We start from the raw sequence: 27130 nt of genomic DNA on the forward strand, positions 1-27130 counted from the left end.
GGCCTCTCCCCCCCCCCCCAGATTCCCCTGGAGATGCAAAGTGCCGCCCTTCGCAAGCTGTCAGGTCAGCCACATGAGAATCAGAGCTCATCCCAGGCTCATCCCAAGTGAGTCCTGCGGGGTAAGGTAAAGGGACTCCTGACCATTAGGTCTAGTCGCGGACGACTCTGAAGTTGCGGCGCTCATCTCTCTTTATTGACCGAGGGTTAACCAAGGGTCAATGCAGCCTTTGGGCCATAGACCCCTCTATGTGTTGTGTTGCGTGTTGTCCAGGCTTACATCGGGACCTGCTGCCCCGTGGGTCCTGCCGCCGGAAGGCGGTCCCCTCAGTTCTCTGGGCGGGCCGGCGCTGCCCACCTTTCCTCCCCATCCCCGGACACGGGACTCAAGGCGGCTTAGGGAAGATAAGATGCACGGGCAGCTGCAAACGGGGCTCATCTACCCTTTTCTTATCTCTAGGGCGAGCGTGGGGGCGGGGCCGCCGCTTCTCGAGCGGCAGAAAAGGCGGCGCGCGGAGGCCTCCGCGGCTGCGCAGTGAGGGCCCCCGAAGTGAGGCGCTGTCATGTCTGTGGCCGCGAAGGAGCAGCTGCCGCGGGAGGTGGAGGAGAAGGGGAGCCGGGAGAAGGTGAGTCGCGCGCGGTGCAGGGGGGGCGAGGCGAGCCCCTCTCTCCGGGCTTGGCCTGTGAGGGGGGGGGGAGGGAAGCCTCTCCACAGCCCCGCCCGAGAAGAAGCGCTTTTTGCGGCGCTTCCCGTCCCCTCCCCCCCCCTCCCGCCTCGAGCTCTGCCTCTTTTCCCCTCAGAGAAGCGCTGCTCTGTCACGCGCCCGCATATTATTGGGGGGGGGGGAGGGAAGGGAATGCGCGCGACTGTTCACCAACTGAACCCCCCTTCTCGGAGGCCAAGGCGCGGAGCAGAAAAAGGCCTGCGGAGTCCGGGCTGACGGGTCCCAGCAGGGAGCGAGTGGGTCCCGCTGCGCTTGCGGACGGGCGTCGCGCGACGGCACCGCTTCCCGTTTAGAGAAGCTTTTAATGTGTGATATTTTAATGCATTTTGATTTTTGTTGGAAGCCGCCCAGAGTGGACGGGGTATAAATTATTATTATTATTATTATTATTTTATTATGTATTATTCCTGGGTGGGGGAGGGGCCTGCCTGCCCGCGTTTTCCTGCCCGTGTGGACGCGGCCGCCCCGCTTCTTGCTCTGCCCTGCGCGCTGTCCGGCACATTCATGCGGCGCCTGCTTCGTCGTCCCCCCCCCCCCGTCAGGTTCCCTTTTTTTCGGCGAAGCCCCCGGAGCGCCTCGGTTGCCCCGAAGCTGAAGCGAGGGCTGCGGGGCCTCTGCCTCAAGGGCGGAGCTGCCCCACCGCGAGGAGGGGGCGAGGTTTGCCTTGGGAAGCCCCGCGAGGCGCTTTTCGGGCTGCGCCTCCAGCGCGGAATGGGAAGGAGGTGGGTCGGGCTGCAGTCCGGAGACTGGGCGATGCGCTCGTAGGTAAGCTGCCTTTGCACCATGCTAGGCCTCTGGTCTGCTAGCTCAGTACTGCTGGCAGGGGCTGGCCGAGGGATTTGGCCGAGGTTCCCTCCCAGCCCCACCAGGAGACCCTGAGGACTGAACTTCCTGTATGCAAAGGAGATAAGCGCCTGTTCCTGGAGGTGTCCGGTTTGGCCACAGTGACACGCTGCCATAGTTGTGTCCTCTCTGTGTGGGGCTGCGCTTGAAAAGTGCTCGGGGACTCCAGCTGCCTCAAAGAGCTGCAGCCGGATGTTATAGGGGAACAGGCGACTTGCTAGAAAAAGCTCCATACTGGCTACCAGTCTGTTTCCCGGCACAATTGAAAGTGCTGGTTATGACCTGGAAGACCGTATTCCCTCATACATACCTGCCCAGGTTTGGAGGTCTTTTGGAGAGGCCCTTCTCTCGGTTCTTCCACCCTCACAGGCAGGCTGGGTATGGATGTTCTCAGTGGCTGTTCCCAAATTTGGGGCTCCCTCCCTAGGGAATCTACATCAGCTCCATCCTTTTTTCCTTCCAAGAGCAGGTGAATACTTTTCTGTTATAACAGGCTTTGGGGAACTGACTGTTTTTAATGAAAGTATTGGTGCCATGCTATTTTTATTGTAATTATTGCTATGGTTTTAATATATTTTATATATGTATATAGTTTTAATTCTATCAGCAGTTTTTCAATTTTTTCTTTGTGTTTTTCGAGGTTCTTGTTTTTATCTGTAAGTCTGATTGAGTCATGTCAGAGAAAAAGGAGGGGAATAAGTAAACAATGCCAGTGAACTGCAGCCCATCTCCAGTCAGTTTACTTTTAAAATCTGTGTAGGTGATCAGGTACCGGTAGTTCTGTGCTTAAATGCAAAGAACTACTACCATCATATTCAGTTTAGCCCTAGATCAGTGGGACTTCTTGTGCAATTCACTACAACTTTACTTGGAAGCAACTTTCACTGTTTTCAGTAAGGCTTATTCTTAGGAAAGTGTGCATAGAATTGCAGCCTAAAATTTATTTCATAATTTTGTAGAATGTATATACCATTGATAAAAACAACCCCCCACTCAAAGCTGTTGAATGCTAAGATTATGCTGTGCCTACATTTTTAATGCCTTCATCTTAACATCAAGTCTCCCTCAATTTGTGACCCATATATTTATATTTTTAATAGAATAATGCTTAATAAATCCTTACAATACTGTGGTTCCCCAGATGGTGTTGGACTGCACTGCAACTCCCATCATAGTTTCTGACCTCTGCCAGCTGAGTGTGTTGGCTGAGGCTAATGGAACTATGAGTCCAACAGCATTGGAGAGCTACAGCTTTCCTACCCTGTTTGCCTGGGATCATTAATCATTAGCCTGCAGGCAAGGCCAACTCTGAGTAGGAGTAGCATTGCGTACCACCAGTGGACATGCTGGAAACCATTCTGCGTATAATGTGAAGTGATCTTAAATTGCACTATGAACTTCATGCATAATCTGTTGCTTATTCTGGAAGAGTGTTATCAGAACGGAAGCTGTTTCTTTTTTCCAGTATCCTCCCCGCCCCCCCGCCCCCAATGTACTCCGCAATATATATTGTTTTGACAACGGAATCTGCCTGGGCAGTTAAGATAAGTAACTTCAGAATAGCTGTATAAACCTTTTGACAATTGAATGTGCTGACATGGCACACAGTCTACAGGCAACTCCTGTTTTGTGTGCGTTCAAAGACTGTGTAACTGTAAATGCTGGGGCTGTTTTTGGACCTGGAAGTGGGCAGGGTGGGCTTATGCGCACTCCACTGGAGGAGGAGGCAAGATGGCGCCGGATCAGGTCGCTTCAAAATCGCGGCAGCGTGAGTAGGAGTCTTATTCTCAAACTGCACTGCTAAAAAGGCTCACCCCAGGAAGAATTATTGCTAACTACTATCAGTGAAGAATTCCTGGGGAGGCTGGAAGGTCTATAAATCTCCTCTTCCTCCTGAAGTACCGGGTAATTCAAAATAACTCCAACTCCAACCTCCCCCCTCCCTGTAATACAATCAGAGCCCTCAAACCGGGGTCGGGATAAAGCAGCCTCCCCTAGCCAAGAGTTACAATCATGGTCCTAACAAGAAAATGCTGCAAAGATTTGGGCATTTCTCCCACAAAACCGGCACCAACGCCCACAAAAGGAAAGCAGACTAAAATTCCCACCTACTTCCAACCTAGGGTCATGGAGGCAGACCCCCCAGGAGTTCCTCACCCGCACGAGTGGTCACTGGAACACATCTGGCTCGGAAGAGAGGAGAAAACAAACGCTAGTGGAGAGGGAGTGGACTTAGCTTCCGAACTAAATCAAGCTGAGACAGCCGAAGAGGGCCATTTAGTAAGTACGGAACAGGAGACTCTTTTGGTAGATATGGAAACCAGCCAAAATGAGCCCCCCACTCCCTCCCCTTCCGGAGAAAAAACAAGGCACTTCCCCCAGTCTGAGCTGACCGAATCCGACGTCTGGCCAAACAGCCCAAGGCTTGAGCACCTGGACTATTTTACTTTTCACTTAGCTGGCATGTACGAGGAATCTCTCAAATGCCATTTCGCACAACTATGTAAAGAACTCGAGCCGATAAAAATTTTTTTGTCGGAAAGCCTGAATCTGCTCTCCACGCTAACTACATTAATCAAGGGCAAAGAGGCTGTTCCCTCTGACACGGCATCCAGCAATAGGGCAAATGAAGGGGGACTCAAGCCAGGACTAGAGCATAAAATAACAAATAGTACCAAAGAGGGAGGGATCCCTGTTCCACAAAAACAAAAACAAAAACAAAAACTGGCCTCTAGGAGAAAACATCCCACACAAAAGGTGAAAAAGTCAAAAAACATCAAGTTGAAAGGACGAAAGGGAACCCCGAGTGGCAGGAGGGGGAAAATGAACTTCCAAAAGCTGTTCAAATTGCTGGAGAACATAATACCTGAGAAATCAGCCCCCAATACCCAGAAGGGAAAAATAAGCATACAGGTATCACCCAAGCAGGTTGGGGAAATGCCTCACGCCCTTTCAGAACCCACACCAACCTCTAATGGAGTACCGCCAAAACACACGGAACCTGCAGTTTATAAGCAGGTCCCCTCGACTTTGGCACCCCAAGGAGAGCCCGGTAACCATAATACCTCAAAGAAGGCCCAAGCCAATGTGTCACAGTCTTGCTGGAACTTAAAACTGAACATTCACGAACTGGTTCTCTCAACACTATCTATGAAAAGATTTCCCTCATCCCATGTTAGGAGAAAAGAAATCATCTCTGCAATTATCGCTTCAGCAACCGGGGGCCTCGTGACAGCAAAAAACATCAGCGAGGTAAAACTCCTCCCTTATGACATAGCGCAATGCAGAGCCAAAGTGACTTTCAAGGACGGGCTCTCAGTTAAACGGGTTTTGTCAGCTAAAGAAAACTTGCTGAGGGAAGATCTGCTAGTGCAGCGCTTTTTCGAAAACATCGAAGCCCCCTCCCCACTCTTTGGATCCTTTAAGCCAGGCAAGCCAAAAATCAAAGCAAATCCCAAAGAAGCTAACAGCGGTGGATACCGCAAATCACCCCCCTCGGAGATGGGTCCCCCCAATCAGGTGGGACTACAGAAGAAAATCTCTCAACTACCAGTTACATCAGAAGCTGATATTCCCCTTGAGGAGGAGTACCCCCTCACAACATACTTTGAACAGATACAACGCTCCCAAGACGCACTAATTGAAAGACTCGCGGTTATAAGGAACTCCTTACATCTCCTAGCCCAGCCACCACCTTTGGAATTCAATTTTACTAACCATAAAGCCAAACCCCTAACTAAAGAAGAATGGTTTACCAGTCTATTTCTGTCTCCAGAAGAAATGGGCTCCCCCACGCCTCCTTCAATCCCACATCACAAATCACAACAAATTGAGCTAGTGGTTCCAGCGCCGGGAAACGGCTCAATCTTCAGGGACTGTCTGGGAACCCTGGAAGTCATCCACACAGAGGATTGAATTCAGGGGTCAGAAGGATGCTCCCTGTTCGGACACACTAACATCTTAACCCAAAAGGGTTCTCAAACAACACCACAACCCGGAAAAATCAAGGCCAACTTTAAGGCACAAAGGAGTCAGTGGCAGAAAACAGCTGAGTGCGATAAAATCGAAAACTCCCATGGAAAAACCTCAGCGCTAAACATTCTCTCCTGGAACATAGCAGGCTGGGCTAGTTGCTTATCCCGCTCTTCCGATATTCCTTTCTACCGTCAAAACTTTAGTATTATTGCCCTCCAGGAGACTTGGGCAGCTGAAAACCCAATCTTGGAAGGATATCACACATATGCAGTAGGGGCGGTCGCAGGTAAAGGCCCAGGGAGGCTCAAAGGGGGGCTATGTATACTGATCTCATCACACTTAAATGCCCTATGCAAGGAACTATCCCCGCTAGAGCAGCTTGCAATGGCCCTACTCATCTCCTGGAGAAATTGCACTCCACTGATGTGTGCAATGATGCACAACGTAACCCCCGCACAAAATGGGGGTTGCTTGTATATACATGTAACTTCACAAGTGCAGGAAGCCCTGATTCAGCTAGGTGACAGAAGTTGGGGTCTATTTTTTCTTAGAGTTTCAGAGCATGGGACAATGTAGTACATCAAACAAGCAAGAACATAACACAAAACAAAAAGAAAATGTATTCAGTTAAACACTCCAAAAGGCAATAGAAGAAAATTAAATAATGGGTAGGGTGGAAGAGGAAAGGGTAGAAGATTGAGATGATGTAACAGCTTCCCTCAAAATGAGTTTTGAGTGCAGAAGGAGGCTAATATGACCTCCTGCTACATTAACAAGGAAGGGGAACCAAATTGGTTGAAAACTCTGTCCGTTTGAGCCTGTTGAGCACCAAGCTTCATAGGTCTCTTCCTCACACAGGGCAACATGCAATATACCAGGCTGTAAGTGTAAAGTCAGATGAACTTGGAGGGGAAAAGGGATGCAAAATATTAATTAGCTTTTTGTCTGTTTTCTGAATGGCAGCAGGCAGGCTTTTCTTTTCTTTACCCTAGACCTGCCACAATACTGAGAAGTCTAGTGCAGACATGGCTAAGAATTTTTGGCCACGCTGCCTTGTTCGTCCAAGTTCGTATAGGCACATAGCAGCAGCAAATGTGATGACGTGGACATGACCGTACTTGTGCACGACGTTTTGTACACACAGACCACAGGTATGCATACATATAGACAGGTGGCACTTTTATGCACTTTCATGTGCATGCTGCATCAGCATTTGAAACTAACGGGGAGCCAGTCGCTTTTTGGAACTAAGGAGTGCCCCCTTGTGAGCAAGTGGAGATAGATATCTTGACAGAAATCGCCACCACAGGAGCGCAAGGGTAGTGTTCCTGACTGACTAAAACAGCTGAAAAGCTATCACCAGCTTTTGAGCTTTTGGCATTCCCTTTCAGCGCTGCTCCCCTGAGGCCTTTTCAGGGCTTTTTCTCAGCTTGAACTCACTGAGTTTCAGCACCTCTCAGGTGGGCACCATTGCCATTCTAAGAGAATGAGTGAGGTGTTCATGGTGAGTTCCAGCACCTCTTTTTCTAGGAAAAGTAGCACTGCGCTTTTTGATGTGCTGAAGAGACTCCCTTCTGGTACTCTTGGTGTAAGTAAACAAAACTCTTTCACATGGTTAAATGGATTGCTTCTCATTTGGGAGTGGGGAGCAGGATGAACAGCTAACTTTGCAGGTAGCAACTGAAGACCAAAGCAAACTGTCCTTCTGTGGTCTGGCCATTCCCACCCTCTACCCAGGATGCCAAAGGCTGTAGCAACTGATTTTTCAGCTCGCCCACCCTAACCTCTCCCTCAGCCCCTCTCTGCCTTTGCTTTGCTGTTTCGTTTCCACTTGGCTCAGCTTTCAGTTCCTTGCTCCTAGATGGACGACACCTGATTTTTCACACTGTGATATATCCATAGTTAACCATAGCAATATACCAATATATTACAATGTCTGAAATAAAGAGGGGCGGCTGGGCTGTGGAGGGAGGGAAGGTGCAGGCAGGCAGAGGAGCACCTTCTTGGGCTCCTAAGGAAAGAGGAAAAAAGTAGTTTTATCTTCCCCACCCCCCAAATCTTGTTTTGGTTCAATTGATCTTATAATAATCCTCTCATATATTTTTCATGTATTGTTACTGCTAATGGTTACAAATAGAGATTGAACTCTGGTAAGGAGATTTTTTTAAAAGAAAAGACAACCATTCCATCTCCTTCCAGAGATGCATTCACCTATTCACTTAAGTAGGTCTTTCCCATCAATCACAGGTTGCAGTGCCTGTTTAAATGCCCAGTTAGCAACACCCCTGGTGCCTGCCACCCAAGGACTCCTCAGCAGCAGTACCACAGTAAATAGGTGACCCAAAGGTTGCTTCCAAAGAATTGCTATTCCTATCACATCCTCCTTGCTGAGGTTTGACGGGTATGGAGTTGGTGTAGGAAGCTGTTCCTGAGATCTCCAGCCCTCTAAATTCCTACTGCTTTCATTTCAGATGAGATCTGTGTCTGTGGATCTAAATATTGACCCTTCACTGCAGATTGATATCCCTGATGCTCTCAGTGAAAAAGACAAAGTGAAATTCACAGTCCATACTAAGGTAAGATGGCAGGGAAGAAGGATAATTAAAGTTGGAACAAATCTACAACTTTGCCATGTTTAGTGACCAAGGTAACTTCTGTGAAGTTACAGATTAGTGAATATGGCTTGTAAAATAGCCTTACCTCACATAAATTGAAATAAAAGCATTTTTATGCTAATTTTCTCAAGATTATGTGCTCTGTCTCTCTAAAATTATCTCTTGGGAAATCTTCCCTCTACAGTGGATCCTCGGGTTATGTACCTCTCTGGATACGTAATCTTCGGGTTGCGAAAGCTGCACATGAAACCCGCAAGTATTTTTCCGGGTTTCGCAGCTCGTGCATGTGCAGAAGTGCTCTTAGCACACTGCACAGAAGCACCCCCCCCCCCGGTTACAGATTTTTCGAGGTGCGCACAGACCCCCGGAGCGAATTAAATCCGTATCCAGAGGGTCCGCTGTACTTTTTATTATTATATTTTTCACTTGCTTCCATATACATCTAAATACCTCTTGTATTAATCAAGATTGAGCAATGTATTGAAAACCATCTGAAAATCCATATAAAACGTTTCAAACCAAAATATCGATTTATATAAAATTCAAAATGAACCATGACCAGAATAAGCTGAAATTTTGTTTAAATTCAACAAAAGCAATATTTCAGTGATAATGTTACAGGTAGGTAGCTGTGTTGATCTGCCATAGTCAAAACAAAATAAAAAAATAAAAAATTCCTTCCAGTAGCACCTTAGAGACCAACTAAGTTTGTTCTTGGTATGAGCTTTCGTGTGCATGCACACACAGATACACTGTGTATCTGAAGAAGTGTGCATGCACACGGAATCTCATACCAAGAACAAACTTAGTTGGTCTCTAAGGTGCTACTGGAAGGAATTTTTTATTTTTTTATTTTGTTCATGTTGCTCATGGGTCATTTTAAGATACTGGTTTGGGGTTAAGAAATTTAAGATACTGGTTTTTGGTTCATTTGTTTAATCTCACTTTATATTCACACATATTACTGCTTTTAATAACATGTAGTAATTCAGATTTGATTTCAGTAAGTGGGGGGAGTGATTTGGGACAGTCTATAAATTTAAAATCAGTCCTTTTCTGTTTGTTTGTATCTTGACTTCTAAACAGTTTTTGATGGCAGTTGCACTGCCTGCATGGATCTGACTACAGGATATGGTTGCAACAGCAAGTGAGGAAAGCTAGGAGTGGAGTTTTGTGTAGAAGGGCTGTAAACTCCATTTCTGGCATTCAGAACAAATTTCTCATCTCTTGTCTCAGAATCCTTTAATTTTACACATGTTTCTTTTGCATCTGGCTCCAGTTGGTGGTTCTCAGGATTCTAGTTTTTTTTTTTAAAAAAAAATAAGTAGATCCTACAAACCTGAAGTCTTCCCACCCATGTTCCAGCTTAACAGGTTCAAAAGGCTACACTATTTATTTATTGTATTAATGAGGTCTAAAGGAGTAACTGATCTCTGCTTTCAGACTACACTGCCAGTTTTTCAGAGCACAGAATTCTCAGTTACAAGACAGCATGAAGATTTTGAGTGGCTGCATGACACATTTATTGAGACAGAAGAGTATGCAGGACTAATTGTAAGTACTTACAAAATCTGATTTAAAATGCAAACATCTTCGCTAATCAAGGAAATTGCAAACAAGTAATTCTGTGCTTTCTGATTTTTTGTTTTAGAATTTCATAGTACTGATTCTTAATCTCCAGTGTATATTGGTATATACCTGTAGCCTTGAAACCCATTTCAATGCATGAGTGGGGTTCCTATGGATATTTCAAGTTATGCTGCAGTTCTGTACCCACTTAACCTGGGATTAAACCCCATTGGATTCAGTGAGACTTAGTTCTGAGTAGACATGGGTAGGATTGCACTATTAAGTAACCACATTTCAACTCTTTACAATAACTAATTTTGAGTTTATCAAATAATGAAACCTTATTGAGGGCAGCAAGATGATAATTTAACGAAGTAGTGATACTTCATTGGTGGTTTCTTTTGTGAAATTGCCTCCAAAAGGAGATCTGAGAAGAGCCAGAGATGTGGATCTTGCAGAAGTGCAGTTAAATTCTTCTTTATTTTGCTAATCTTTGAATTGTGTGATTTTCTGATTTTTCACCAGTTTTTAAAATAAATTTTATTGTACTATTGTTGGTTTGGATTTTTTTTTAGCTTGTTGGTTTTATTGAAGACTGAAGTAGTTGAGAAATGACATACATGTTTAGCAGCAAGAGTGTGTGTATGCTTGTGTGTGCTAGAGTGCTGCTCTCCACGTTTCAGCTCCAAGAGCATTTGACACCCCTGAACAGATTTTTACTAGGGGTTCATACAAAGGCAATGAGATTATTTTCAGGACTTCACACACTTCAAATTTTATCCTTTTATTTAAATTAGACATACAAAACCACTTTTTAAAAAGATTGCTCCAGTTTTGCAATGTGCTATGTCTCCACCACTGTCTATCCTCAAACTCCATCCCACCAGATTTGTGGCTACAGATAGAACACTCTGACACTCTGGTCATTTTTTAGCTCATTTCATATCTTTTCAGCATTTGCACTGCTGCTTTATAAGGAAATACTGTTATACAATACTGTACCTAAGCTATTTATTTATTTATTATTTACTTCAACCATTTATATACTGTTTAATTATAGTAGCAGACACAACACAATCAAACTAAAAATGACTAAAAGCTATTCTATTAAAAAGCTGGACTAAAAAGTCTTCAGAAAGCACTGGAAGCTCAACAGAGAGGTAGCCTTTCTGACCTCAACTGGAAGGGATTTCCATAAAAATTAGATGTTTGACTAGCAGCGTTCTTGTAGAAATTGCTAGAGAGTAGAAATTGCTAAAGTTCTCTTTTTGGACAAGGAGGTTCCTAGCAACAGATATTTTTGTCTTAAGATTCCTCCAGCACCTGCAAAGCCTGACTTTGATGGCCCCAGAGAGAAGATGCATAAGCTTGGGGAAGGAGAACTGTCTATGACAAAAGAGGAATTTGCCAAAATGAAGCAAGAGCTGGAAGCGTGAGTGTGATTATACTTAACGAAAAGACCCTCTATATCCCATGTAAATGTTTGCTTGCTGACAAATCTATACGAGTGTAAAGGAGGCTTCTGAACTGTCAAGACTCTACTGTACTTGTTAAAACAGCCTAGTAAGTTTTCTGAATTGTCTTCCCACTCCTCTGCATGGTTTGTTAGTTTAGTTTAGTTTGCTGCATTCATATCTTCCCTTTATTCTAAGGACAATATATGGCCCTGGAAAGCTCAGTTTGATGGAGCATGGTGCTGATAACGTCAAGGTTGCAAATTTGATCCCCGTATGGGACAGTTGCGTATTCCTGCATTCCAGGGGTTGGACTCGATGATCCTCAGGGTCCCTTCCAACTCTACAATTCTGTGATTTTTATCCTCTCGGCAAACCTTGTGTGCAAGTTTGGCTCTGAGGTAGTGACTGGCTCAAGGTCACCCAGTCCAAGCGCCAATGGGAATTTGAAGCCACTTTCCCCAGTCCTAGTTAAAAGCTCATGTTATTTAAATCTGTTTATATACCACTATTCAGACAATTTCTCATTTACAAGCTTAGGAAAACCTATAACATAATTAAACATTTCAATAAAGCTACAATACAATATGGCTAACCTCATCCAAATCACCCACCCACACATGAAAACAAAGACCACCACAGCCAACCACAAATGAACAACTACACCTTATGCCAACCCCAACCTCTCACCACCAAAGGAACACAAGCGAACAACAGAGAACCTGCACAAGCAACGCTGTCACCAAACCCTACATATATTAAGTAAAATAGAAACATTTGCCACCCGACCCCACCCCACCTATCTTCCCACCGTCCACCTCCCCCCCTTTTCTTCTTAATGTCTCAACAAATGAAACTGATTTGTAAAAATGTTACATGGAAAAAATACGAGAGAGAGACATTGCACATACTTTTGTAAATCAAGAAAATTAATAAAAAAACACAATTAAAAAAATAAAAATAAAGCTACAATACATGATAGCAGTCTGTCATCCAGTGTTTGTGAAAGGTTGGGGTAGGCGAATTCTCCAGACTCCAAAAAGAGAACAGACCTGTCTTGGTAGACTATTCCTGAGCATCAGAGCTACTACGAAACAGGTTCCTCTCCAGTTTGATGCTAACCTAGGCTTCCCATAAGACATGTTTCAAAATAGGGTCTCCTCAGAAGATCTCAAGTGCTGGGAGAATTTGCACATTCTCAGAGATTACTAGAACCAAGTTGTTGAGGGCCTTAAAGTTAAGAACCTGTGCTTTGGATTAGGCCTGGAAATCAACTTGGGAGCCTGTTTGAAGGCAGAGTTGCTGTTAGTGTGAATGTCATCTGTCCAACTAGCTGGTATTCAGTCTGTTCTGGAAGGAGTTAACACGCACACATGAAAAAGAAGAGATAGGGAGCCTGTGGCTGTCCAGATGTTGACAGACTATTCTGACTGGATCAAATTAGGAATTGGTGTCAGCAATGGAGGGCTACATTCCCTGCCTTGAATGATCTAGCTTGTAGACTGTTTGATCCAGCATTGTCATTGGAGACAGATATGTATGGTGGCCTGTAGCACCTTTATCAGCTTAGTTTCACAGTCGATATATCAGCCTGTCATGACAGAAAGCCTTGCAGTATTTTGGGGGGGGGGGGGAGGGGATTAAAGGGTAGGCCTTAAGTCTGAGAGGTTGAATACTGATTTAAAATATCAAGATAGGTGTGTGTGTGTGAAGAAGCTAAAGTTCATATCTGGATACAAGAACCAGTGCTTTTTTTCTAGGGGGATGCAGGGGTACCCTAAACATTTTGTGAATCTAAGTTTGGCCTCATTGAGGGGCAGTATCTCAATAAGAGTAGGAAATTTTTTTTTAGGAAAACAAAAAAGCTCTGATGAGAACTGTATATGATGCAAGTCATCCCAGTTCAGCAAGGGAGATGAGTTTGCTGGGAAGCAGGCTTCTTTGTGTGCATCTCCTTCTGTATGGAGGGCCACATAAGGAAGCAGATGCCCAAAGCCCTGTTTCTGGGGATGGTCTCTAATTCCAGTCTCTGGCTGTGCGTGTGGTTCTTACTGCCAGATCGGGACCCGTACACATAATTCGAGGTATATGGTCATTGCAGCCGCTGATTGTGCTGGTGGGTGGGAGAGTGGCATCTAATCTGTGATCTAAAATGTAAATAAGAAGTTATGGGATTCATCAGTGAAAGCAACTACAGTCGTATCTTGCTTTTCAAACAGCTTAGTTCTCAAATGTTTTGGCTCCCGAACGCTGCAAACTTGGAAGTGACTTCCAGGTTGCGAACTATTTTTGGAAGCCAAACACCCGCAGCTTCCAATTGGCTGCGGGACCTTCCTGCAGCCAATCAGAAGCTGTGCTTTGGTTTCTGAACGTTTTGGAAGTCAAACGGACTTCCGGAACAGATTCCGTTTGACTTCCAAGGTACGACTGTAATTGACTGCAATTAGCTGTGATTCCTGAGGGGCAGGTGACACTTTGGGTCTCTTCCAGCTCTACGATTCTATGCAAGAAGATACCTGCAGTGCTTGTATGCACAGCTCAATACTATGCAGGTGCAGTTTAGGCCGAAGTGCACAATGTGGGGCACATTTTTTCCATTCCAATATTAATTTTCTTCCAGGGAGTACCTTGCGGTCTTCAAGAAAACCGTATCGTCACATGAAGTCTTCCTTCAGCGAATTTCTGCCCACCCTCTTCTCAGCCAAGATCACAACTTTCATGTCTTCCTTGAGTATGATCAGGATGTAAGGCACATCTGCTTTTCATTTATTTACACTATTTCTAAACTAGCCTTTATCAAAAATATCCCAGGATGATTTGCAGATCATTAAATTAAAACATCAAAATTCATAATTAATAAAAGCATTAAAATATGAAATCAAAATTCTTCCATTTAAAACAATCCAGACAATTACAAGAACCGCTGAAAGAATCAAGCCCTAAAAAATCCTGTCAAGGGAAGGCAAGACTGCATTTAAGCCATATACAACCTCACATTGCTTCCATAAATATTACCTATTTAACTTGAGGACAGCTGAACTATGGAACTCCTTGCCACAAGGAAGGTGCTGCGGCAAAGAATTCAGCAATTTTTGAAACAGGAGTAGAAACAATAAAATTATATATGTAGTTGCTGATTGAATATGCCAAACTCCATCCGCCACAATTTTGTAACTGGCTCTGCTCCTGTAGTGCCAATTTGTCACACGTAGTCCTCATTAATAGCTACCACTCTAAAGTGGGCTCTGTGGGTAGAATGCTGGCATTGCATGGGTTAGGGTATGGTGCCAATAGCACCAAGATCACAGGTTTGAATTCCAGCATAATGATAATGGATAGTTTATCGCTGCCTAATGTGTCTCTTGCCGTATTTCTCTTAGCTAAGCGTTCGGAGGAAAAACACAAAAGAAATGTTTGGTGGCTTCTTCAAAGTCATGGTGAAGAGCGCTGACGAAGTTCTATTCTCTGGAGTTAAAGTAAGAGTTCTTAAAGCTAGCTTGCGTTATTTTCCATAAATCTGTATGCCTACTTATGTATACTGTATTACTAGTATTAAAAAAACCTTTATTCCAGTTGCTCTCGTGGATTTTAATTGATTTCATAAAGATGCTGCTGTTGTTTTGAATTGTTTTTATATTTATTTTTTTTAAAAAAATCTTTTTATATGTGCAATTGTTTTAACTGCTTTTTTGTATGTTAACTGTTTTATTGTAAATCACTTAAAGACTTTCTGGCATGAAATTGTGCAAATTGCGTTGCTAAGAACAAACACTTAAGCTCATTCTTTAGCAATGGAGTGGGTTGCAAGGGGCCAAATCAGGGGCTCCAGGACACCATGGATTCAGTCCTGCTGTGAGCACTCCTTCGCCCTATTTTTGGAGGTATAGACATAACAACAGCTCTGCTGGATGAGAGCAAAGTCCTACCTTCTCCAGCACCCATTTCTTTCCACTGTAAAGTAAAACTAACTTATCAGGATTTTTTTTTATGGAGTAGGGAACAGAGCTCAGGGAATGGATATGGCTTGTGCAGTGAACCTCACATAGCAGGACTTTTAAAGTGGTTTTTTTAAAAGGCTGATTATTTTGAAAAAATGTAAGTAACTTTCAGGTAAAAGGGGTTAGGGCTTCCCTTCAGGGAAGGCTTAAAGTAGCTAAAGATTTTCTAAATGATTTTAAGCTCGTATTGCATTCCTACTGAAGAGGGTTAGTGCAAAAGTAACTCTAGCCTAATTTTCATATTTTCTTAATCATCCGAATATCTCTTTCCAGGAAGTAGATGATTTCTTTGGACAAGAGAAGACATTTCTTGTAAACTACTACAACAGAATCAAGGATGCATGTGCAAAGGCAGATAAGATGACAAGAGCTCATAAAAGTAACTTTTTCACCTATAGAGACACTTAAGACGATTTTCTAAATACTGCTCAGTTCAGAGACAAGACTGAAAGTGTTTTGTGTTCTTTCTCAACAGATGTTGCAGATGACTATATTCATACTTCAGCTTGCTTAAATAGTCTGGCTCTAGAAGAACCAACTACCATTAAAAAGTAAGTCCATGCTATTCCTCTTCAAAAATAGCTCTGGCAAAGATTCTCAAACTTTGTCACAGTGACAAAGGCCACTAAGGTTCAAAGTAGATGTAATGTGTCAGATTCATCATCTGCTATCCTGATAACTTTTTTTACAGTATTTTATTTAAATGGCAGCAGGACATGTTAGGAGTGATACAGTTGAGATCACCTGTATAATTAAGCCAAATCAAAGATCTGAAAACAATATTAAAGGGAAGTTAGAATTCAGAATATTAACTTTTGGTGCCTTCTGTAAATTTGATTAGTTTTCATGCTGTTTCCTTTCATTTTTCTGCCTTTGATTTTCACTTTCTGTATTTCTTTCCTATTGATTCTTTTTTGCTAGTAGGTGATACCCAGTTTAGGGAGTTATCCAACTGTACTGTTTCACTGGGACAAGAACTTTCAGCTGTTCAAGAGAACCATCCCCACTTCTCCCTGTGCTGCCGCCCCCTTCCAGCTTGACCTTTAAATTTGTTCCAGGGGTTCTCTCACCTCTCTGGTGCAGGGCGTGCAGGGTGAGGAGAGGGTGAAGAAGTTCCATTGCGCAACTAAGAATCCTTACACTAGTGGAACTGTTTGGTTGGATACTGTCCCATGTCGTATTCAGCATAGACCTATTGATTTCAGTGGGTTTTCTCTGAGCATGATGAATGTTGATATCACCTAGTGTCTGTAAATTTCTCTGTTCTTTGTTTTTGTCTTAATACTATTGATTTCTCAACTGGCAGCTAGCTGCTTCTGCTCCCTGCATTCTGCTGTTCTTACCCTCTTGTGTAACAGCAATTGACTCCTGTGGATTCATTGGGCTGTATTCAGCTAAATTGTTGCCCTAGCAATGATTCCCGCTAGGGTAAGAGGACTGCCCCTGCTTCTCCTTGCCACCCACACTGCTCTGGAAGGTCTTGAGAGCCCCCAGAACAGCACACAGAACGAGGAGAGGGGAGAACGTTCCATTGGGCAAGCAGAAATGCGTGTACTGATGGAACAATCTCCTTAGCACTACTTTGAATGCAACCCCTTATGGTATTTTTTGCTGCTAGTAAAAGGTAAAGGTAAAGGACCCCTGGATGGTTAAGTCCAGTCAAAGGTGACTATGGGGCACGGCGCTCATCTCGCTTTCAGGCCAAGGGAGCTGGCGTTTGTCCACACAGTTTTGCGGATCATGTGGCCAGCATGACTAAACCGCTTCTGGTGCAATGGGACAACATGTCAAGTGCCAGAGCGCACAGAAACACCATTTACCTTCCCACCACAGCAGTACCTATTTATCTACTTGCACTGGCATGCTTTCGAACTGCTAGGTTGGCAGGAGCTGGGACAGAGCAATAGGAGCTCACCCCATCGTGGGGATTCGAACCGCCAACCTTCTGATCAGCAGACCCAAGAGGCTCAGCGGTTTAGACCACAGTGCCACCTGCTGCCAGTACAGTGCTATTCACTTGAGTGTGCTGTCACCTACGATTACAAAAGTGTGGCATCTCCTTTTGGGGCCAGTGGGCACATCTGGAATTTTGAGAGTATGCTGTGGGCTCCAGTCACAAAATGGCTGCAGTGGGGTTTGTTGCCTAAACCAAAATGGCTGCCTTAACTAAGAGCAGAACAACAGGCACGGCTACAGAATGACACAGGCATGTCCCATTGCCCCACTCCAATCAATTAGAGGGAGGCCCTACATCAGGCACCCCCACATATTTCCTCTGTTCAGAACAGAAGTGAAGGTAGGTGTCTAGTCCTCGCATCCAGTGAAAAGTGAACGTGTTTTGGGGAAAGTATTCAGTGTAGGAGAGGGGAAACCAGTGCTAATAGGGACTGAGAACGAAGACCAAATAGTCTCTCATGCGCTGTGTACTTTTGAGGCTTTTTTGGGGGTGCCATTGGACGTATTGGTGGGCACACTGATGCCTGTGGGTGCCATGTTGGCAACCCCTGAACTAAGTTGTCTTCTAGTACTATATTATCTTCCTCAAGCTTAGTTCCTCACTCCTCTCTGTTGGACTTGTTAATAGTGATTTTCATTACTACCTTGCAGGATACAATGGCATGAATACATTCACCAGATTATCCAGTTAATGAGTTGTGGTAGCTTCTGTTGGTCAGGGATGTCTGCACCTCTTGTCTTTCGTACAGCTTCATACCTCCACTGTTAGTACCTCCTTCCTTGCCCAGTGTTCTTCTGTGTCATCATAACTCTAGAGTCTTACGGAACAGGCCAATCTGTTCAGGCAGACAGGTAGAATCAGAATCTAGCCTTATATAAATAAGCCCACAAACGTTACTTGCAGTGCCATTTCTTTTACATGCCTGCGTCACTGTGCTGGCCATAGAAAATGGAGAGCACTCTCCTTCCCAGCCAGCATGGAAACACAGACTAAAAAGATTGCTTTCCTCCAGGTAGACTGGTAGAGGTGATCCAACCTGGAGGTTTCTATCGTGGTTGTGGAGGAAAGACTTTCCTCTACAGTTAGCACAGAAGCCAAATAGTTTGGCAGAGGAGGCGTGGAGCCAGGTCACTTACTCTCCTGCATGGTCGCCTATGAATTTAACCACTAACTTGGCAGCCATAGCTGATGTGGCCCAACTCCTTGCCCCAGTACAGGAGGTTTGCTGCTAAAATAAAGCTATTGGTGTGAGTTCAGGGTTTGGGAGATACAGTTAACTTTCTCTTCTCACCCTATTCCTCCCCAGGTACTTGGTGAAAATTTCTGAGCTCTTTGAGAAACTCCGGGTAACTTTTATTTTATTTTATTTTATTTTTTATTTAAAATATTTATATCCCACCTTTCACCAAAAAATAATCCAAGACAGTAACATCCCTATTAAAAGCAATCAAAACATTTAAGATTTTATTATAAAACATAAGTAGCATAAAGCAGCAAGATAAAAATGTAATCTACAGAAAAAGCAGCAGGAGACAAAACAAAAAACTACAATTGGCACATGTCATCAGTATAAAACCATATCGGCCAGATGTCTTTCTAAAATGGAAGGTATTTGCCATCTGACAAACCATTGTAAGGGAGGGGTCAGCATTCACTTCATCAGGAGGGACTTCCTATGAGAAAGCCTCTCCTTAGACACAGCCTGACAGACTGCGCTGGTCAGTTGGGACATGCAAGAGGGCATCTGACCATGATCCTAGTGGGCAGACCAGTTAATAGTGTAGAAAACAGTCCTTTTAGTATCATTAGCCTAAAAACCACAGGCCAGTTCAGCTAAGAAGGTGCTTTAGCAGGAGCCAGCACAGCAAACCGACTTGGGGGGGGGTGTCAGGGTCTGGAGAACCCCCAGGAACAGAGCCTGGCAGGAGGAAAGGGAAGAATGTTCTTTCAGCAATCTGAAGTGCTTACGCTGAGAGAACCATTAGAAAAGTGCAATGTTCAATTCTTCCCCATAATGGATGTTAAAGATTATTGCACTCTGGACCAAACTGAATTTCCAGACACTTTTTCAAAGGAAGCCCCACTTAGAGCGTATCCAGTAAGAGTAGTCCAGACAAGGTGTAACTAAGACATGTGTTTTCATGGCCAGATCGGTAGGTGGCGAACCAGCTTGTGCTGGGCAAAGGAATACCTGCCACAGCTGTCACCTGAACATAATTTGTCAGAGTTGGGTCCAAGGGTACTCCAAAATAATTTGTGTTTAGTGCCACACAGCTTGAATCCCTGTTTCTAGAGCAGCAGTCCTACTGAACTGAACCCTACTGATGTGCACACCATATTGTGTTTCTGCATGCTCTGTTCCTGGATAACTTTGTTGACCTGCAAGTTTCATTGGGGTTCCTGACATGTTGGATTATTGGGAAAATGTGTGGTGTGATATGGCTTAGCAGCTACAGTGCCATGAAGTTCAGTATGCCTGCCTGCCTACTGATGCAGAGCAGCAAAGCCATTCCTGGATTAAGCTTCATTTGTTAGCCTGCAGGCAGTCCATGGAGGCCCCAGGCACTGACCAAGCAAATGACCAAGCTGTAAAATAGAAATTCTCCAGCACTACTGTCTAGACTCATATCCTCCAAAGTCACTCTCCTGTGTCCTTGTGTGGGTCATTCAGGAGGGCAGCCAAGGTTGTTTCCATTCCTAAATAGCCTAAGGCCAAATTGAAATGGAACTATTTATTCTGCAGAATTTAACTTTTTTTCCCCTTAAAGATGCTACAGTCAATATGCACAATTTTTTTAATTCTTTGTCGATATATTCAGTAATTATGTTTTCTTCCCCATAGAAAGTAGAGAATCGTGTTTCTTCTGATGAAGATTTGAAACTAACAGAATTACTAAGATATTATATGCTCAATATAGAAGCAGCAAAAGTGAGTCCTCTCTGAACGTTTTCTCCAGTACTTACACTATGAGAACAGTTTGGCTGAACTTTGTACCACAGTTCTGATAGCAATGCATTAACATGCCCCACGTGATCTCAATCTGAAGGTTGAAATGGTACCAAGATAATGGAGAGACAATGTTCATTGTTGATTGGGTACATTTTTTTTGTCATTGAGGTTCAGAACTTCTTTGGCTACTCCTAGACCGATTGCCACACCTGGAGTTCACAACTTTATTCATCATCTGCTTCTGATGAGAAACTTGCAGCCCTTTCTGATTCAACTGTATCACTAATCATGAAAAAAATCAGGAGGTTGCAGTACTCAAGGCCAACCTATTGTATCCCAGCTTCCAGCATCCCTGAACCTTGGCTCTGCTCGCTTGGACTGGTGGGAGATGGGAGTCCAGCATCATTTGGAGGGCACCACATTGGGTACCATGGACCTAGATTGGCAGGCTTGTGCGAAGGAGATAAACTTCATATCTCTGCTTGGCTACAAAGATCACTAAGGTCTGTCATTAGCCTGACTCGTAACTCAAGAGTTTGTGAGGATAAGAAGAAGCCTGGGCTGTTTAGGTGAAGGTCTATGCATGCTCACAATCTCGAAAGCAAAACTTAAACAAGACACAAAGGGAAACTGGGATGGGAGAGAAAAATAAAATCCAAACTCAGGCACCAGTTTCTAAACAGCTCCTACGATGGCCAGCTGGGACAATTTTCTATGCTACAGACAGTAAATACGTCAATGTAAAATAATAATATAATTCAAGGTTTTCTTAGGTTACAAAAGTACGTGTGTTGTTGTTTTTCGGGTTGTAGAGTCTTTTCTACAGATCAGTTACATTCAATGTGAGATAGTATTGTATAAGGAAATAAGTCTATTCAAAAGGTTTATGGAGAATATTATGAATATGGGAATCAGACATGCTCAGGGTAGCTTTCAGTAGGACTTTCCAACTAACGCATCAGCTTTTTGCCAGTGATAATAGTAGGCGATGTCAGTTAGTAGAACTCATACGATAGATGGTTATTTACTGGTGAATGTGGGCAAATGGTTTTGAATACAGTGGTACCTTGGTGCTCAAACTTAATCTGTTCCAGAACTCTGTTCCCAAACCAAAGTGTTCCAAAACCAAGCCATGCTTTTCCTTAGAAAGTAATGCAAAATGGATTAATCGGTTCCGGACTTTTGAAAACAACCCCTAAAACAGCAATTTAACATGAATTTTATTATCTAATGAGACCATTGATCCATAAAATGGAAGCAATAATCAATGTACTGTAGTATAAAATAAACAAGACAGTACAGTAGATGATAAAAATTATCATCAGTGCAGGTAAGAAAAAAAATTATTCATTGTTTGGATGGGGGGCTTTTATCTATTTCCACAGTCACACAATCAATCATAAAACGAAGAACAAGCCACACAAACAAAAACACAAAAAATAGCAAAACCAAAAGACCAAATATAAGCTCCAAATATCATCTCAGAACACGGCAATCGGAAATGGAAGGGTTTGATTACAATTGGGGGGGGGGAACGCAAATTAGCAGCGCAAAAGTGAAAACAGAAGTTCAGAAGCACTTTCGGCTTCCGAAGCAAAGTTCGCAAACTAGAACACTGACATCCGGGTTTGCAGCGTTCGAGTTCCAAGTTCGGGTACTAAGCTGTTTGAAAACTGAGGTACCACTGTATTCATAACTGTACTTTTACCACATTGATAATGCACACGCACTCTCTGATAAGATTGGATATGAGATGGGGCTTCTTCCACCAGATGCAGGATCTCCTGAATTCATTGTTGCGCATTCCATCTCCCCACCCCCATATATGCTAGAGTGCCTCCTATCTTGATTCTACAGTGGTACCTTGGTTCTCGAACTTAATCCGTTCCAGGAGTCCTTTTGACTCCCGAAACGGTTCGAAAAGCAAGATGCGGCTTTCGATTGGCTGCAGGAGCTTCTTGCACTCTTATCGGAAGCTGTATCGGACATTCAGCTTCCGAAAAATGTCCGCAAACTGGTACACTCGGTTCCGAGTTTGCGGCGTTAGGGAGTCGATTTGTTCGGGAGCCAAGCTGTTCGAGTACCAAGGTACCACTGTAATAAGGTTTATCTTAAACTTCTTCAGAAGCTCTTTGTGCATTTTGTAATGCTTCTTGAGATATGGATCAGGCTGCATATCTGTATAACATGGGGTGAGTTAAATTCTCTGATCAAGAACTGTTTTTACTTTCACTCAACCTATTCAGGATCTCTTGTACAGACGTACACGGGCCCTTGTGGAGTATGAAAATTCAAATAAAGCTTTGGATAAAGCTAGGTTGAAAAGCAAAGATGTCCAGTTGGCAGAAGCACATCAGCAAGAATGCTGTCAAAGATTTGAGAAACTTTCTGAATCTGCAAAACAAGGTAAAACCACTTCAGGACACCACAGTCAGGCAAAACTTAGCAGTGGGTGTGCCTGAGATGTTCTTCCAGAGTTTTTCAGTCTAGAGTTTACTTGCCTCATAGAAAGATGTAACTTCTGCTTGTGATATGCAGTCTAGGGTGTTCATGACTTTATTCCCTAGCAATCAGCTTAGGGATAAACATTGAAATTGCTCTGAAGTGATCTCATTTTTCTGCATCAACTTCAACAAGCAGCATCTGAATTGTGGGGATGGCAAATGGAGTCTGGTCCCCTCAGTAACTTTGTAAAGCATTATAAGGGCATGAATTGTCTCAAAGGTGAGGAGGCAGGAAGCTTATGAATTCTTTAATGGCATCGCTACCACTTTCCTTGTAATTTGAACACTGACCAAGAGTACTGGATTATCCGATGGGCAGACTTATGTTTAAGGTACAAGCAACGCAAAAAAAAGTTTGTTTGGTTTTTTAGAAGCAAAATAACATTTGATATCCCCCCCCCCAAAAAAAGAAAAAACCCAAACCAGCTGTCATGGGGAAAATCACAACTTTGTTAAGACATCCTTAAATGCCTCTACAGTTTTATTTTATGGTTTAGTATTGTTTTTGTTTTGAATTACACATAAGGGTAACTATAATAATTTCTGTTCTTCGGGTCTCTAAATGTTTGCCCTACTGAGCAAGAATTGAAAATAAAACCCCACCTGCTTCACCCAGTATATTCCACATGTACATGCTCTGCCAGCATTTAAAGAGCTATTTCTGTGAATGAATTTTGTTTGTTGGTTTGATTGCTATTTCCCCTTTCTTTACCTCTACAAAATCCTGCTAAATTTATTACTGAGAGTTTGGGGCTAGTATTCATTACCTTCATCCCAGACTTTTGATTCATTCGACAACCATTTTGCACAGGGGTTCCATTCATGGCCCACCCATGCATTGGAGGAGCACGTATGAGCACGCCCTGCCCCCATTACTCCCTTTTAGCGATGTGTTGAGTGACATTTTCAGGTCACTTCCAGGTTTGGCAACCATGGATACATCCACGATCATGCATCTTTCAGGCACACATTCATCGGTCACTGCCTGCATTTCCCTATCCATAGTGCTATGGAAATCTTTTAGAAAAACTGGGTAGTATTTGGAATAGATATAGATCAGCATGTTTGTCACATTAATAGTTTGACAAAATGGGTTAATTCAGTTACCAAGTTTCTGAAAAGACATAAAACATTTTGCTGCCTGTAAAAGTTACTCATTCCTGATGGCCAAGTACTCAACATATTCATGCTAATAATTTGTTCATGTGTTTATCATTTAACTCAATTAAAATGAAAGTGGCTTAAACTATTGGCGCACTAACTCTACCCAAATGAATCCTGCACTAATGGAAGTCTAGGTGTGTAAGGTTCTGGCATGCAGGCGTTTTTCTGCAGTGGCAGCACTCTTCTCCTGCCCAGCCCATCTGTAACACACAGGGTAGACTCTTGTTGATGTCTCTCCCCCCACCCATTTGTGCCTAATAATTAAACTGAAAACAATTCTCTCCCTACCCCATTAGAATAATTTTAAGAATATTCAAAAGTAATGTAGTGATTTAAAATTATTTAAAACGATAAGACACACACACCCCCGACTCCATCTCCAAGTGATTTAACGTCTCTGTTCTCCCAATGGCAGAACTGATCAACTTCAAACAGAAGCGAATAGCAGCATTTCGTAAAAATCTAATTGAAATGTCTGAGCTCGAGATCAAGCATGCAAAGGTATGTGTTCTAAAGTAAGAATGTGGTTGGAGGGTGCCTGAACTGTAGAAAACATTCCACGGTATGCACTTCGGGGCAGTTCAGCTTATTTGTCCTTTCAGGGCTACCAAACAAGCCTTTTGCAATATGAAAACTGTTCAGGTGGGGGGGAATTGCTAATTAAGTAGTTTGATTTAGATTAGTGTTTTATGCTGTAAATAAAAACTTTCAGTGTCACTAAACAAGCCCTGAAGTCTTCAGCTTTTTTTGACATGGTAAAACTTTTCAAATATGGACAGAAAACTTGTTTAAATTAGTTTCAAAGAACTTCTGTGTCACTGCCTTTCTCTGGGTGCCGGGAGGACTTGTGTATGTCTGAATTGAGCTCTGACCTTTAAAGACATTCTCATAGAGCCTTTTGTATAAATAAGAGTCAGCTATGAAATGGCATGGTTTGTTTAGGAGGAGGGACTACTGGAGCATATAATTAAGAGCAAGGTGCCCAAGATGTTGAGAATTCACACTGCGTAGCCATATCCAGGGGGAGGGATGTTTTGTTTTTATTCTTATACAGAAGACCTACTTAAGGTGTTCTACTTAATTTTAAAACCTGCACACAAGTGCATGAAGCTCTTTCACGTCAAGCCTCAACTCAGGAAGTTGAAGGTCTGAAGAAAGGAGCCTCCTGTACTCAAGGCTTCCCATGCAATTTTGAGACCTCGTACAGGAGAATCCTAGTGTCCGACCGTACACCTCCACACAGTGGCAAAGAAAGCTTAGTATGCTCACCCATGCTCAGTGCTTGGAAAGTTCATTTTTAAAAGAATCTAGTTCTGGTTCATCCTGTCCATACAGGAACTAGTTCCGGTTTATCCAAATGAACCTTTAGTCCATAAAAACTTCATCCTCTGCAAAAGACAAATAAATCAGCATTCAGATCTTATAAGCTGCTGTGATGAAGTACAAGGTCCAACAGTGAAACAGAGGTCACAAACAATAAGATGTCTGACAAACAGCACACCAACAGGTGAAGCTTTCCCCCCAATTGATTTCCCATACCAGAAAAGACTTGCTCTGTTTGATATGTTTCAGCCACACAGCTGTTAAAGGGATAAGGCATCAGGCATCATTCACTTTGTCCCTGTCTCTGTCTTACTTGTTGCAAGCTGCTCCTGTTGGAAGAGAGCAAACAGCTTCAGCAGGGAAGATAAAGAAAACCCCTCCATCTGATAGTTTAGCAACAGTGACTAAGACATTAGCCACAGCAGCATCTCTTATCTGGCTAATAAGTCATACCATGTTGCCTCCACATTTTGTTTCCTAACTTTCTTTAGTGATGCTCAGTAGTTAGTTAGTTAGTTTGTAACCGTAACAGCTAAGAGTTTGGCAGGGGGAGGAATTGAACGTGAAGATGAACTAGAAATCATTCAAAGTTTTGCACCAAAATGAATTTAACCTACCTTTAGTTCACCTGGCAGTTACAGTAACTGCATCTGCATAGGGCTACAGCGTTGAGATTACCAAACTGACTTCAGTATTTCAGATAACAGGAAAAGCACATTGAACGAGACTATTTGAAAATACATTGGATTACCTTATTCTGTGGTTAGGTTTGATGGCTCCCTGTCTCCTCCACCTAACGGACTACTTCTTTTGCCTTCCAGAATAATGTTTCTCTCATACAAAGCTGCATTGACTTGTTAAAGAAGAACTGAAGGCAACTTACCTGCGGGGGGTGGGGGTGGAGTGAGGAAGGCACTTGGAAATTGCACTCAAAAAGCCGCTTGGGACTCTGTTTCTAGCTTGGTTTCTCTACATCACCTTTTTCTGGCTAAAAACTTAACCAAGCTGACACTAATGCATTGATCTCAATGATAAAAAAAAAATGTATTACACATAGATTTGCTTGAATTTCCACTGATGTGTTAATCCTCAGGGTAAGCAAACAATATGTGTATGAGTGTGATAACTGGTAAATTACTATTGTGGAAGAAACTGGCTTCTGGAAAAATGCCTTATCACTGGAAATGAACTTGTGCAGTGGAAGATTTGAAATTACAATCTGTCATGGTGCCTATTGCATATATACCATAACCCAAATATCTCAATTTCCGTGTGCAAATGACTACAGCTAATGCTTTGCAGTTTTATAAGGAAATGCATTAACATTAAATTTCATAAACCTCTACTGCAATGTTTTTTGATTCACTGTGTATGTACTTTTGAAGAATACAAAATAAATATGTCTACTCTTGATTTACGTAGCATTTAATTGATCTGGAGTCTTATTTGCTCTGGCAACAGTAATAGGCATCTATGTTCCACAGCTATTTTACATATTGAAATGAGCAGTGTACGGTAACTCTCGTTCCACTGGCTGAAGCTACTTTGTATTGCAGCAGAAAAAGACGAGTTTATTTGATTTGATTTAATAATTGCATTCCACTTTTCCAACAACAGTGGCTCACAATAACATTAAAAACAAACATTGAAATCACAACAATAATAAATTGAAACAATGATTACTGTTCAATAAAATCATAGTAATTCATAGTTTTGTCAGGATACTTCCTAATCACAAGGAACCTTACACCACAACAACAGCAAAATGAATTAACTGATGGCTTGGAAACTACATTGGTATGTCACCAGGGGAGTCCACAACTTCCTGAGGAAGACTGTTCTAATGTCGAACAGCTCTTAATGTTAGAAAGTTTTTCCTGATGTTTAGTCGGAAATCTCCTTTCGTGTAACTTGAAGCCATTGGTTTGAGTCCTACACTCCAGAGCATATTACATCAGTTACCTGTCATCTGCACTAACTGAAAGTCTGTTTCTGGGGCCAATTACAGGCCAATGTTTGATATTTAATCAAACTCCATTGAATATATTTTTTTC

The 27130-nt window shown here is 43.0% G+C and overlaps 1 protein-coding gene across 1 annotated transcript; it reads left to right on the forward strand.

Moving 5' to 3' along the window:
* The first annotated feature begins 527 nt into the window (after positions 1–527).
* On the forward strand, positions 528–26489 carry SNX5 (sorting nexin 5). The gene is made up of 13 exons (XM_033154269.1): positions 528–625; positions 8014–8118; positions 9601–9711; positions 11037–11158; positions 13801–13924; positions 14561–14656; positions 15452–15557; positions 15654–15729; positions 18442–18481; positions 19978–20064; positions 22332–22491; positions 24169–24254; positions 25898–26489. The coding sequence occupies exons 1-13, from the start codon at positions 563–565 to the stop codon at positions 25946–25948; spliced, it is 1227 nt and encodes a 408-aa protein (XP_033010160.1). The 5' UTR covers positions 528–562; the 3' UTR covers positions 25949–26489.
* The last annotated feature ends 641 nt before the right edge of the window (positions 26490–27130 follow it).

The sequence above is a fragment of the Lacerta agilis genome, chromosome 7, assembly GCF_009819535.1.
Source record: "Lacerta agilis isolate rLacAgi1 chromosome 7, rLacAgi1.pri, whole genome shotgun sequence".
Classification (NCBI taxonomy): Eukaryota; Metazoa; Chordata; class Lepidosauria; order Squamata; family Lacertidae; genus Lacerta; species Lacerta agilis.

What these genes read in the sequence shown, in the direction of transcription:
- SNX5 (XM_033154269.1), top strand. Translation starts at nt 563, where the DNA reads ATGTCTGTGGCCGCGAAGGAGCAGCTGCCGCGGGAGGTGGAGGAGAAG. An exon ending in GATGACAAGAGCTCATAAAA is followed by an intron (nt 15,558 to 15,653) that starts GTAACTTTTTCA and finishes CTTTCTCAACAG; the next exon opens with ATGTTGCAGATGACTATATT. An exon ending in TCGAGATCAAGCATGCAAAG is followed by an intron (nt 24,255 to 25,897) that starts GTATGTGTTCTA and finishes TTTGCCTTCCAG; the next exon opens with AATAATGTTTCTCTCATACA.